The following is a 13103-nucleotide window of genomic DNA, read 5'->3' as shown; positions in this document are numbered from 1 at the left end:
GTCCAGACAACCTCTTGAGGATGTTGAAAAGAAACGTACGGTTGGCCAGGCTGTCGACGTGCGTGCGCACGCACGCGAGGGAACTCCTGCAACTGCTGATATGCTTTTATTTACATACTGAACAAAGGGTCAAATCCAAAAAGAAAAACGATCCAAAAGGGGTCGATTGCATCTCAATGGCCAGACTCGGGCTCCGCTCCTGCTTCATCTAAGGACCTCAACCTGAGACGACACACAGACACGCACCGGCAAACCTTTAGGCCCACTGCCAAGGCCAATCCGACTGTATGGGTCAAAGGTCAAACTCACCTCAGCTTGTGTTGCTCGCAAAAGTCAGACAGTCGACGCCTCTCCGACTGGAAGAAACAAAAAGAAGAAAAAGAAATGTCATTTTGGTGTGGCTGTGGTCCAAATGGTATCCGGATCCAGTTTGAATCACACGTGGAACAGATCTGCTCCGGTTCCGATCTCAGGCGAGTCTGAACCCATTCGGAGTCAGATCAATATCTGCTCTGAATCATTAGACATCACACAAGCTATCTTTTTATTTGGATGCACGATGCCCCTTGAATTCATTTCAGTTTTGTGCTTGCGTCGTTCTGACATCATGACCTGTAACTGTGAGTACATGTTGAGATATGTTCTGGATGTTTCCTCCAAACACTTGAGATGCTCTGCCACAGACTTCTCAAAGTGGTTAAGCAGAACTGCCCTACACACACACACACACACACAAACACACAATGAATAAGGAGCGGCACGGACGGACGGACGGACGGGATGGTGTCGTGGGGCTACCTGTGTTGCCGGATGTCTTCAAAGAGCGAGGTGATGTGTCGCTCTTGCTCTTTGAGCGATAGGAGACTTTGGTCTTGGACCTTCTGCCAGCAGTCCTGCAAGAAATGTACAGGTTGTCCGAAAGAGATCCAAAGAATGGACTGATCTAAAAGTAATCAAATGACAGACATCGTGATGCTGTTGGAGGTTTCTTTTGATGATGTCAAAAGCTTCTTTGATGCCGGAAGTCATGTCCAGCGAAGGTTCCTCCCCATCCTGGGGCGGTGCTTCAGTTTCACGCGGCGCCATCTCCTCCTGGGGCAGCTCCTCGGGCGACAGCCCTCGAGACCCACTGGGCCCAGCACCTCCTGATTTCCTCGAAGTTTCCTCGTCAGTCAGGAAGCCTCACCCAAGCAAACAAGAAGCGGCGTTGACAATATGCCGAGCCTCCTTCATATCGCCAAACTGACGCGAGCGTTGACACTGCACGTGCAAAATCTCGCAAGACCACCGCAAGGACAACATTTGTCCCTGGCCTGGCCTCCCCCTTCTGCTCTTAATTGAGGCCACCAAATTTGAATCCAATTACAGAATGAAGTGACACCTGAATCTTGAGCCATTTGCTTCCTCTTCAAACAGGACGTTTCCTGCAAACAGATGTCTTCTCCAAAGTCCAAGCTCTCTTCCCCGAAGATCAGAGGCTCCGCACCCACATGACCACCTGGCACTGCTATTGAAGGTTTCAGATTCTTTTCATGAGAATATCCAACCGCGATCTGCGCTCTTGCCTTGAAGCGGGCTCTTCGGAGTGCTCTCGCCAGAGACCTTCAACGGCGTGGAGCACGCATCAAAGAGGTCAGACGCCCATTTACTGCTTGGAGTCTGATACAGTGTCAAAAAAATAAAAAGGGTCAATGACATTTCTGATTTGAACAACCATGATTCATTTTTTTTTAACTCTGGTAAACACATTGGACTCATCAGCCAGCCCTAAAAGACCACCAGCAATACTTGGAATTAAGATGTCGCCAAAAGGTTACCGTGGCAACTGAGTCTTGGTCATCGCTGCTCGGGGACGACAGTGGAAGAACTGCACGCACGCCGGCGACAGACGGACGTTCGTCAGCGGGGCCATGGCAGATGAGAGAAGGTCGGACTTTGAAAGAACTGACCTTTCAAAGTCCGGCTACATGTTTTCTTCTTGTATCTCCGGCCCGGCGGTCTTGTAGGCAAGGGGGAGGCCCAGGCTTGCTCGCTTCCGTCTTTGTGACTTTCCTGCTTGCACAAAGTCAAGAGTCAGTCAGCTGCTCCTGAAAATGAGCCAGCCCAAACGAGTCCACCGAGCATTGGTGAGACGCCCCACCTCTCTGGGAAAGACCCTCGCGGCGGCTGCCTCCAGCTCTCCGAGCAGCTCGGACTTGAAGCGCAGCTGGACTCTGCGGCCTTTGCTGTCCAGGTGCGTGATCGGAGACTTCAGAAGGACAGTGAGGATCGCCTGAGCCTCGCCTCCTTCTGGGAACAAAAACACTTGGAACCGTTCAGCCTGAGTTAACCTTTCCTGAATGGCACCTGCATCTGTGACACCTCCAAACACACCATCTTGCTGGAGCTCCAGCTGGTACCGGTTCACCTCTTCCTTGAGCAAATGCAAAGAACCCCACAGGAAACTCTGAAACAAACAAGGCACTCGCACAACACAAATGAGGCGCAAAGGGGCGTCACAAATACCTGAGGAAGGTCTACGAAAAAGCTGACGCACTGTGATCCAAAGTTGAAGTCTACCCAGAACTCATCCAATTTGTCATCTTTGGGCCCAAAGAGCTGAGGAAGAGGAGGCGGCGGAGTGAACACCGGCATCTCAAATGTGCCCCCCCCCCGACACGAGTCTGCGCTTGACCTCTGTGCTCTCCAGGAAGGCTCCCATACACGGGAAGGTCCAAACCCTAACATACAAAACGACAGTCGAGCGACCGGGCGGCAAATGTGCTGGACGGTAAATGTTCTACCTTCTATAATTGCCTTGGCCGCGATTAACGAAGTTGAGGAACCGCCGACAATCCTTGGAGTTGCACGGGTTGAAGATGAGACAAACGGGTCAGACTGACGGGCGCACAGGAGAACGTGCTTCAACACCGACCGTCTCAAAGTCCGCAGAGGTGATGCGAGAGAACGCGCCGGCGATGTCCGAGCAGGAGAACCACTCGTTGGCCCGCTGGGCTCGCTCCTCCCTGGGAGTCATACGGCACAAAGCCTCCGATAGGCTCACCTGCAACTCGTAGTCTGCAAGACAAGCACGCCGCCGCTCAACTATTGAGCGCCCGATCCAATCTGAGGGAACATCAGGCTCCTTTTGGATCGCCGCTGGCTTGGGCTTGACTCAGATTCCCCCCAAAGCCGTTCATTCGCGGCCTCTCCGGATTGGCGCTGGCTGACTCTGTCCACTCACCTCCGATTGTCCGAATGGTCGCCGCCACTGTCGGCCTACGGACACGCCCGGCGTCAGCCCAATGAGTCTGAGCATATGTGTAAGTGTCCTTGTGCTTAGCTCCACAATAGTCACATCATCTGCAGCAGCATTCGCTCCGACTGGACGTGCTTCCTCTCATCCCGTCCCAAAGAATCCAGGATGCTGTTGAACGTTCTCGCCGCCTGACCGCAAAGACAAAAACAGCAAACTACAGCGCCACCAATGAGAGGAAAATCATAATGCATGCTTACCTCCAGTCTGACATTGAAGAGAAGTTGCGATTCCAGCAGCGTGTGGAGAAGTTCCATAAGGGTCAAAGACCGTTCCAAGCCTGAAGGAGCAACAGAAAGACAGAAATCAGAGGTCCTGCCACTTGAGCTCACAAAACCTGTGGCGTGACCGACCTGGAAGACACGAGCGGCTCAGCAGCTAGAAGACAGAAGCACAAAAGCGTTGTCACGGAAACCACCCCTCGCCTTCCCATCATGCACCTCACCAGCAGGAAGTCGTAGAAGCGCTCGACCAGCAGTGTTTCAGCCGAGCCTTTCGGGGATCCAGAGGTGGCCAAGAGTTTCCGCAATGTTTGGAACCAAGACAGCACCTAAACCCAAACCGTGACATCATCACACCGGCTGATGATGACGGCAAATTTGCATGGACTTGGAAGGTATCACATTTGTGACATACTTGGTGTGTGATCCCGAGACCGACCAGGGTTTCGTGGAGATCCCTGTTGTCCACTAGAATCTCCAAAGACTTCAAGACCACGCCCACTGGGCCAAAGTCAGCTGAGTTTAGCCTCTGATCATCACAGGAAGGGATGATTTGTTATTCTGACAATGTGGCAACGTGTTGGAGGGCGTGGCCGGTACCTTGCAAACGAGCAGGTTTAATTGGGTGAGTGTGCTCGGGCTCACGCCTTCGTCACGAAGCACACGAGCCAATCGAGGAGAGTCTCGGCGAGACAGACAGGCCTCCATCTCCAGCTGACAGATGTTTCAAGAGGGCGATGGGCAGGTTCAGTGGGCTTCAACAGCTTCTTTTCAAAGTTTCCACTCATTCAAAGCACCCGATTCTAACAATCAGCTCATTGGCAAGCACTGCAGAAGTTTGATCAAATCAATTTCTTTTTGATTTGATTGATTGATAAGAGGAAATCGCTGAAACAGGCTGGATAGCGACTCTCGAGGATCGGAGTTGATTGACTGACGCCGCTGCCCTCATTTAAAACACCGGCTACGAACACACATGTCTTGTTCACACGCACCACGAGAGGGCGCTCTTTTTACCTTCTACTGTTACTGTACTTTGAGGTTTGCGCGCTGCACTCTCATACACACAATGAAATGAGAGACAAACTCACGTGCAAGCGGGAGCTATTTGAATCTCTAACGATTACCAGAATGATCGCGAGTCATTTGAAAGCAAAACAGTTCCATTCCATCACAGGCTTAATCAAAACCACTTTGACCGAACATAAAACGCGTTCGCACGCAAGTGACAAGATTCAAGGCCACTTAATAAATTTAATAAACGTGATTAGAACGATTGAATTAGGAAAGAACTGGTACGTACCATGCTGTGGAATCGGCGACGCACGCAGCTGCAGCTCGTTGGAGTCGTGAGACAGCAGGCAAGACAGACCGAGTCTTTATAGAGCAGGGGTGGGCAAATCCGGTCCTGGAGGGCCGGTGTCCTGCATGTTTTCTGTGTCATCCTGTTGCAACACATCAAATGGTCAGAAGGTCTGCAGAAGCTGGATAACAATCCAGATCATTTGAATGAAGTGTGTTGCAGCAAGGAGAACTATAAAAATGCAGGACACCGGCCCTCCAGGACCAGAATTGCCCACGCCTGTTATGGAACCACTTCCATCCACAAACAACATGGTTAAAAGGGTTTTCAAAATGAACTACAAAAAGTTTACTAAAAAAGAACGCACTATGCAAGATCCTTTCAGGGGCGATTGCGCATGCGCACCCCGCAGCGGCTGGAAGAAGCGCGTTCCTTCAAAACTTTCCAATGCTGGACACTCACTCACCTTTTCGGTCTTCAGTTTTGGTGCGGAAGAAGCTTGGAGCGCATCACGCGTGTTCTTCAAGTCTGCAGGCCAGACGACTCATTTTATGCCGGATGGTGCATATTTGAACACGAACGGCATCTGTCCCCCTGGGCCTGACTTTGGTCTATATGCTAAAATCCCTCTACCAGTGATCTAAAAATGTTTTTTTTTTTTTTTAGCCGTCTCTTGGACGTCCCGAAGACGACTGCATCAAGAAAATAGATGTTTATTTAAAGAAGTCTAAATTATAATAATAATAATAATAGTAATAATAATCTTACATTCATACCAAATTCAAACCCTACTACATTATTTGTCTTATAGACTTCTATTAAATATGAAATATAATAAAGTGCAATACATTGTTTCGTGTATCGCGGGTTCACAACGGCTTTCACCGTCACAAAACACTACAAAATCTGAAAATATGTCAGACATTGGCAATAATATCATTGTTTGACATTGGTTTTACATCAGTTTTACAGAGATCACCAAGTAGACTCCAGACAAAGGAGAAGATATTTTTGTTCTTTTAATTCAACAGGAATGACGGGAGAGAGTAGAAGGCAGTCTTCTCTAGGGCGCTCTTTCTACATTGTTGTATGTTGAACTTGGTCATTAGATCATTTGTGGAGATGCTGCAACAGCTGTATGAAGGGGAAAAAAAAGACAACAGTAAACATCTCAGCAGCATTCTATGAAACTTAATACCCGCCGCCCCCCATGGTTGTACCATAAAACGTGAGACAGTTTTGCAAGCTCTATGATACGACCGATTAGGATCTGCGTCACAGAAGAGCGGAATTGCACAACTAACGCCAGGGTAAAAAAAAACACAACAAAACCCTCCGTGAACTTGCCATCGTTTTGCTGCAAACGGATGGATAATTAAACGAACAAACATTCCAGGACAAAACAACCCTTCAAGAACGAAGCTTCGAGCACTCACCTATAAGCATCCTTCTTGGTGTCTGAAAAAAAATCGGGATTTACAAAGTATTGGGCGTCAAATGGGGCCAAACAAACTCGCAACGCACCGCTGCTTCTTCTTAATTTTTCAGCCCGAACGGAAGATTAAGGGCGTTGCTGCCTCCTAGTGGGGAGGCGTCATCGAGTTAGAAAAGTAAAGACAGATCAGCCAGCCGCCAGTTGTTCACAGCATGGCTCCCATGATGATTTCGATTTTGTCTGCTATTTTATAGACTCTGAGACGGCTGTATAGTTATATTCTTGGTCAACATTTCATATTTTTAATTCAATGGCCCAGATTTGGTCTAAAGAAACGTGAAATGAGGTCTTGAGTCCAAATCAAAACGACACTGTACATTGATCAATGACAACTTGGTTACCCTGTGAGCCATAGACGTCTATTAGACCTCTCGTCTATGTGTAGACCTAATTTAGACGTCTATATAATATATATAATTTAGACGACAAAATTTAAACCATCAAATATGATCATATTTGGAAATTTTAAACTCTCAACCAGCTGTAAGTTGTATATATAATGTACAGAAGTTGTTTGGATTTGTTTTTAACAACCATTGATACGTACATGTGAAGTGTGGTTATTTCTGTAACCTGATAAACACGTCTATATTAGGTCTATATTTAGACCTAAAATAGACGTCTATATTAGAATCAGAATCAGCTTTATTGGCCAAGTTTGTGCATGCCAACCAAGGAATTTGACTCCGGTTGATCTCAGCTTCTCTTCGAGTCAATTTTATCATTTTGGACTCAGGCTTAAATATGTATCCATTATGGACATGTAATTTTGATCTAACTTTAGACTACGCCACTACGCTTATTATACGTTTCACAATTTTGAGTTTTAGAGTGCAGATTAATAACTATGTCTATAAGAGTACATTAATGGGAATTGTCTGGGTAGTGGTCTTAGTTCTCAGCTGTGTGATTGGCATGTTTCAAGAGGTTTTGTGAAGAGAACGCAACATTGTAACGCCGTGTTTTCAGATTGGCACAAGCACAAACACACACACACTTTCTGTAATTGATGACTAATGACTTGTTTGTTTTGGGAGAAACATGCTTGTTTCCACAACATCCCTACATGTACTTGCTCTTTCTCTCTCTCTCTCTCTCTCTCTCTCTTTTCTCTCTCTCTCTCTCACACACACACACGCGCACACAGACACACACGGAGGTCCCTCCCCCAGGAGCGTGTTGAGCGTCTCACCTTCTTTTTGGCTGCGACTGAATCGTCAGGCGAGTTGCAACGGCGCCAATCTTTGACCATCTTTTGGGGACTTTTGCAGTCTGGACTTGTTGCGTACGCCAAAGCCGCCTCTCAAGTACCTGAAAGCAACAGGAGGACCAGGACCAATTTCGAGCTCAAGAGCGGGACCGGGATCAGTTTGAGGATGTCTGGAGTGGAGGATCGCGAGGAGGCTGACTGCGTGTGCTCCTTCGGCATGAAGGCCACTTGGGACATCAACGACCCCAAACTCCCGCAGGTTGCTCATTTTGCATCCTTTCTTCGCTTTTTATCATTTTCTCAGGATTGATTGAGCAAGTAAAGATGGGATACGAGACATGTGCCTTTCTTACATCCAAATAATACAGAACCCTCTCCCCAAAAATTTTGTAAACCACAGAATCAGACATGACCTTTATGAATATATTCTTGACGCCGATTTCAAATCTGAGATCAGCTGTTTCGAATATTTTCCTTTGGAACTAAAGCTTGCGCAATACAGGTCTGACCAGGGGTTGTAAATCAGAGCTATGCCGTTTCAGAAATTAAACCCTTCATTCATCAATATTACCAAATCATATGATTATTATTCATGTTGATAATTTTGGATTACGAAACCCGGATGATGCGAAGGAAAAAAAACAAGGGCGGAACTCAAACCGGCGCCTAAAATTAATCTCGGAAGGTTTTCTTGCACCGCTGATTTTAAAAAATATATATTTGTTGAGCACCAATATATCACTTTGATCAGAAAGAATCAAAAATCCAATTATTGATCTTTGCTATACGGTGACATGTTGGAAAAATCAAATCGTCTGCTCAACAAAAACTTTTGCTCACATTATCAATAGGAGTATTGGGCAATATAATAAAAATGATCATTATTGCAGAATTGAGAATACAATTTTGAAAGACAATCAATCATGGCCTTTTCAGTAAAATACATAGGACACACTAAAAGAGTTTAGGAGGGGTGTGTGTGAATGTGTGTGTGTTTTGGTTTCACTGGGAACAAAAATACAAGAACCAGTTTTTACTGTTGAAACAACAAGCGTGAATGTGCGCGCACACGCACACACACGGCACACATGACTGATCGATATCTTTCAATAGAAAATGAAACATCTGCTCTTTTTCTGGTCTCCTCTTTACGCGTTTGCATCAGTGAGTCTTTCAATTGACGGCTTGCACTGTCCTTGAGTTATTGTTCCATGTGTCAATTTGTCGCTATATCGAAGAAACTTGTAGCCGCCGAGGTTGTTAACGCTAACGACTGTTTGTAGGACACAAAGCAGTTTGACGCCTTCCAAGAGTGGACGGACGGCTACGTGCGTTACATCTACAGCGGTGAGAAAGCAGCAAATGTGATTTGGTTGAGCTAAGGCGCTATTAAGCTAATGGCCTTTTTAGCCGAGGACAAGAACGCGCAACGCCACCTGTCGGGCTGGGCCATGAGGAACACCAACAACCACAACTGCCAGATCCTGAAGAAGTCGTGCTTGGGCGTGGTGGTTTGCGCTCGAGGTTGTGCGCTGACCGACGGTTCCCGACTTCAACTGCGGCCCGCCATCTGCGATAAGGCGCGGCAGAAGCAGCAAAGTAAGGCTCGGCCAGCCGTGCTAGCGCCACCTGAGCTTTGTTGTGACGTTGCTGTCTTCTTGTCCGTTCCAGAGAAACTATGTCCCAGTTGCAGCGGTGCTCTGGAGCTTCTCCCATGTCGAGGGCACAGTGGGTACCCCGTCACCAACTTCTGGAGGGTGGACGGAAAAGCCATCTTCTTTCAGGTGTGTGGTACTCATGTTCTCCAACGAGCAAATCCTGATCCTGCTCTAGTGTGAGCCGCACATTCCCTAGCTGACGGAAAACTCAAATCTCTAAATTTCAACTGATCTGTTGTTGGTCTCCCCGTTTGGCTTCTCTTAATGCGCCGCATCACCGTGCTTCTTCAGGCCAAAGGGGTTCACGACCACCCCAGACCAGAGTCCAAGTCCGAGACAGAGGCCAGAAGAAGTTCGGTAAAAAGACGAGTAAGCTCGCCGCCGTTTGCACCAAAAAGACGTCTCGTGGAGTCCCAGGTAGATGAAAACAAGCACCGAGCCCCTCCACCAAAGAGTTGTTGGTGCTCCTGCTCCTGTTTTTGTGCTTACTATCGTGATGCTGCTGTGGTTTCAGGCTCTCGGCCCTGCCCTACTTTCCTGCGTGGAGTCTGCAGACCGGATCTCCTTTATTGAGCCGAGCTTCCCTCAGCATTACCCGGCCTTCCAAAGTACGGATCCCTACTACAACCACCACCACCACCACCATCACCACAATCCGCTGGGAGAGACTTCAGCCAGCCTGCAAAAGACAGCCAGTCCTAGACTCTACGTGGGTCGAAGCGGCTACGAGTTCCAAGGCTACCTGACCTCACCGTCTTATCCAGTCACCTCAGAACTCTGCGATCCGAGGTCAGTCTTTATAGCAAGCACACCCTGGCGCTGACAAGGGGCTCAAGCCAACGTTGACTTTTGCAGGGTGGCTCCGGTTCTCAGTGGTCCCGCGTCCTCAGCGTCCGCTCCCATCTCCACGTCCTCCTCATCCTTCGATCCGCCGTTGCCAAAAGCGGGCTGGAAGGATCTCCTGAAGACTTCCACTCCCTACGGCGACAACCCCCATTATTACAGTTCGGACTATCCGTGCCGCTATCCAGGAAACCCCCCGGCTTCTCCAGCAGCGCTGCAGACCATCATCACCACCACGACCAAAGTCAGTTGACTCCTATACTCAAACAGCTTTCACATCCGTAGTCGGAGTAGATTCCTTTATTAGTCCGAGCGCATCAAACAGCTTTGTGTCCCACCACAATGAAGGTAGATGTTTGGTCCTTGTCAAGTGTGACTTTCTTGGAGACTTCGTGATTTGACATCCTCGAAAGTTTAGATCCTTGTTGAGAATGCATGAAACATCATTGTGTCCTCCAAGAGTGGGTGGACTTGTAGCATGTCCATGTGGATATTAGATCCGTGTAGATGTTTGACCTGTTGAAAGATGTGCATGTGGCTGACCGAGCTGTTGGTCCTCAGGTGTCGTATCAGCCGTGTCCGAAGGGCGGCGCCTACCAGTCATGCCCCAAAGTTCAGTCCGGGCTCCCCGGCTGCTCGTCCCTGCCGGACGAGTCGTCGTCAGCGTACTCGGCCCAAGTCAAGGTGACGGACGAGTCGGGCGGAGTCATCAAGTCTCTTTCATTTCAGCCTGATGTGGTGCAGACCAAAACGGAGCGGTCCGACGCCTACGACTATCGCTACGGCTACGGCAACACGTTCCGCTACGACGACTACTGATCTCGCTAACCTCCCGTGGCGATGGCAAGCTTTGGGGAAGTCACATTTGCTTTTGAGCTCCCCACAGAACAACATGAACAAAGTCAAGCAAAACATTTCATCCTGGGGACAAAAGTGTAGCCATAATATTTTTGCTCTTCAGACTCCTCAGATCGATTTCTAATGTCTTGATTGAATTGATCAACCACTTCCTTTCATTTCCTGTGAACGGCACGCCTGTCAATCATCAAAAGACATGTCAAGCCTCATGCAGTATGTCCTTTGTCTTATTTATTAATCGTTTTCTCACTGAGATCATGACACACGCGCACACAAACACGCAAACACAGACACGCATGCATGAACACATACTTGCTGGTCGTGTTGTCTTGGACCTTTCAAATACCGAAAAAGAGAATGTGAGTCAGGTGCTTGTCCCAGAAGCATGTGCACCGTAAACTATTAGGATGAGAATGTGTGTGTGTGTGTAATAAATGTGTGAGGACAGGAAGGGTTTGCTTCTGTCACTAAGATCCATCGGTCTCCTCAGAATACACACACACGCACAGTTGAAGGTGAGGTAAAGGTGATCGGAGAGAAGGTCAGCAGGAGGCCAGTGAAGACGGGATGTCGGCCAGGTGCGGGCAGGAGAAAAAGTGTTTTTAGTTTGAAGTCAGCCAGCGTGCGGCAAGACGTCCACCTGGAAGACGCACGCGCCCGCGCACGCAAGTGTGTCTGAGCTGTAATTCTATCCTTTCAGCAACATGTTCTTATCTTCGCATCTTCTCGTCTGCTGATTTTCATCGGGGACTATTCACACGCAAATCTTCTTCTCGCTTAAGTAAATCATCAACTGCTCCGTGTTCCGCCGATGGCTGCTTTAGTGCCATTTCCATCATCTTCATTAATAACAATTTGTCATTTGGTTTGGACTGCAGAGTTATGGACAAAGCGATATGGAGCAGAACTCCAGCGGCCCCCCTCGCCTCGCCCCGCCCCCCCTCCTCCCCCGACTGGCTGGACCAGTTTTGGTTGTAATCGTATCATCAGTGCGTATCGGAGTGTCTCATCAGCGTCTCATCACGTAGACGTCCAGAACCAGTACCAGCATGATGGCCCTTTTCATCTTCCTCTCTCAACATGGGTGCCAACATCAACAAGACACACTCGCATCAAAGACACACACATACACACAGACACACACACTGTGTGTAATGTTCACAACCTGAGGTCACGTTAAGGACGCACAGCAAGAGCAAGAGGGCTCGCCAGGTGGGGCCCGAGAGGGAGCAGTCCGCGGCCTCCACGGACCCAGCAAGCGTCCAGCTTGTGCTTCTGGTGCCGACGGTTATTTAGGCAAGGAAGGCATCGTGCTTGCCTCACTGCGACTTGGAGATGCTCGAAACATCAACAGGTACAATCAGCCTACCCGGGCCCCACCCGGCCTCGTGGGAACCGCCAACATTCCCCAGGTTAACATCCGAGTGAGCGCTCAGCTGACAAGGATCAAGCCTCTGGCCATTTCACGACGCCTGCCCCCGGCTGGTCAAGGCAGGAACAACACCATTGATGACGATGACCTCGAGGAGCACAGTGCTGCAAGCCCTTGTTTGAGATCTTTGGCTAAATTAGTATTGGAACCCGGTCCTGGTCTAGGCTGGCGTGTGCGTGCGTGCGTGTGTGTTATGACAGAACAGGAAGTTAGCGGCTGACTGAAGAAGAATGAAGTCGGTTTATGTTGAAGTTTATCTTTGATGAGAGCTCAGGACGGGACAGGTCTGAGCATGACACACGCGCACGCACACACACGCTGATCTTCACCCATCTGAAGAAGAGAGGAGGTCACATGGTGTGACAGCAGGAAGCTGCTGAACAAACATGTCATCTGCTCAACTCACCTGCAAATGCACGCATGTGCGCGCTAGCTGTGTCACATGATGGATGTCGTGTGTGTCACGTTGGCTGACCCGTGTCGGGAATACGAGATAGGCAACTCGCTTCGTGCGACGGTCACCTGACGAAAGAGCTCCGCCCACAGTGACTTTCCTTCAAGTGTTTTGCTCATTTCAAAATGCCCGACGTCACTTGTTCTCGCCTGTTGGCTGACGAGTGACACAACGAGGAAACGAGATGATGAATGGCTCCGACGGGGAAGTGCGAAACGGCTTACTGATTGGTGAGCCGTCTTCAAATGAAACATTTTTGGGAAGACGCAAATGAGGGTGGGCGCCAATGAAACCACGCCAAAGGTCAACCAGCCGACTCCGCGCCACCGACCAC

At 48.8% G+C, this 13103-nt stretch overlaps 2 protein-coding genes and 1 long non-coding RNA gene across 15 annotated transcripts in view; 1 reads left to right on the top strand and 2 right to left on the bottom strand.

Annotated features, from left to right (window-relative positions):
- Positions 1 to 93: 93 nt before the first annotated feature.
- sycp2l (synaptonemal complex protein 2-like) lies at positions 94 to 4973 on the bottom strand. Of its 7 annotated transcripts, none has more exons than XM_049748912.2 (23): positions 4820 to 4973; positions 4117 to 4230; positions 3932 to 4045; positions 3741 to 3845; positions 3649 to 3673; positions 3496 to 3575; positions 3338 to 3426; positions 3224 to 3258; positions 2915 to 3057; positions 2784 to 2836; positions 2675 to 2720; positions 2506 to 2598; positions 2374 to 2446; positions 2141 to 2304; positions 1950 to 2052; positions 1818 to 1867; positions 1566 to 1659; positions 1382 to 1507; positions 967 to 1181; positions 799 to 893; positions 613 to 712; positions 310 to 356; positions 94 to 222 (listed from the first exon to the last, which is right to left on the bottom strand). In XM_049748912.2, exons 1-23 carry the CDS (start codon positions 4958 to 4960, stop codon positions 174 to 176), a joined length of 2154 nt encoding a protein of 717 aa, XP_049604869.1. In that variant the 5' UTR covers positions 4961 to 4973; the 3' UTR covers positions 94 to 173. The 7 variants fall into 7 exon arrangements, with proteins under 7 accessions (XP_049604869.1, XP_049604871.1, XP_049604872.1 ...); XM_049748914.2 differs by having other exon boundaries at positions 1382 to 1504; XM_049748915.2 differs by having other exon boundaries at positions 2141 to 2289.
- An 851-nt stretch (positions 4974 to 5824) lies between these two features.
- LOC125985809 (uncharacterized) overlaps positions 5825 to 13103 on the bottom strand; it is a 32932-nt gene continuing 25653 nt past the window's right edge. For all 6 annotated transcript variants that reach the window (XR_011085735.1, XR_007487455.1, XR_007487456.1 and 3 more), the window contains 3 exons: positions 7507 to 7625; positions 6256 to 6399; positions 5825 to 5953 (listed from right to left, as the gene is read on the bottom strand). This is a non-coding gene — a long non-coding RNA (uncharacterized lncRNA). The remainder of the gene's footprint in view (positions 5954 to 6255; positions 6400 to 7506; positions 7626 to 13103) is intronic.
- On the top strand, positions 7620 to 11092 carry gcm2 (glial cells missing transcription factor 2). 2 transcript variants are annotated; one of them, XM_049748938.2, is made up of 8 exons: positions 7620 to 7783; positions 8808 to 8871; positions 8935 to 9123; positions 9196 to 9308; positions 9474 to 9551; positions 9697 to 9971; positions 10038 to 10269; positions 10587 to 11092. In XM_049748938.2, exons 1-8 carry the CDS (start codon positions 7691 to 7693, stop codon positions 10842 to 10844), a joined length of 1302 nt encoding a protein of 433 aa, XP_049604895.1. In that variant the 5' UTR covers positions 7620 to 7690; the 3' UTR covers positions 10845 to 11092. The 2 variants fall into 2 exon arrangements, with proteins under 2 accessions (XP_049604895.1, XP_049604894.1); XM_049748937.2 differs by having other exon boundaries at positions 9474 to 9599.

This window comes from Syngnathus scovelli, chromosome 18, assembly GCF_024217435.2.
Source record: "Syngnathus scovelli strain Florida chromosome 18, RoL_Ssco_1.2, whole genome shotgun sequence".
NCBI classification, from domain to species: Eukaryota; Metazoa; Chordata; class Actinopteri; order Syngnathiformes; family Syngnathidae; genus Syngnathus; species Syngnathus scovelli.
The sequence above is the reverse complement of the archived record's forward strand: the minus strand, read 5'-3'. Positions and strand labels throughout refer to the sequence as shown.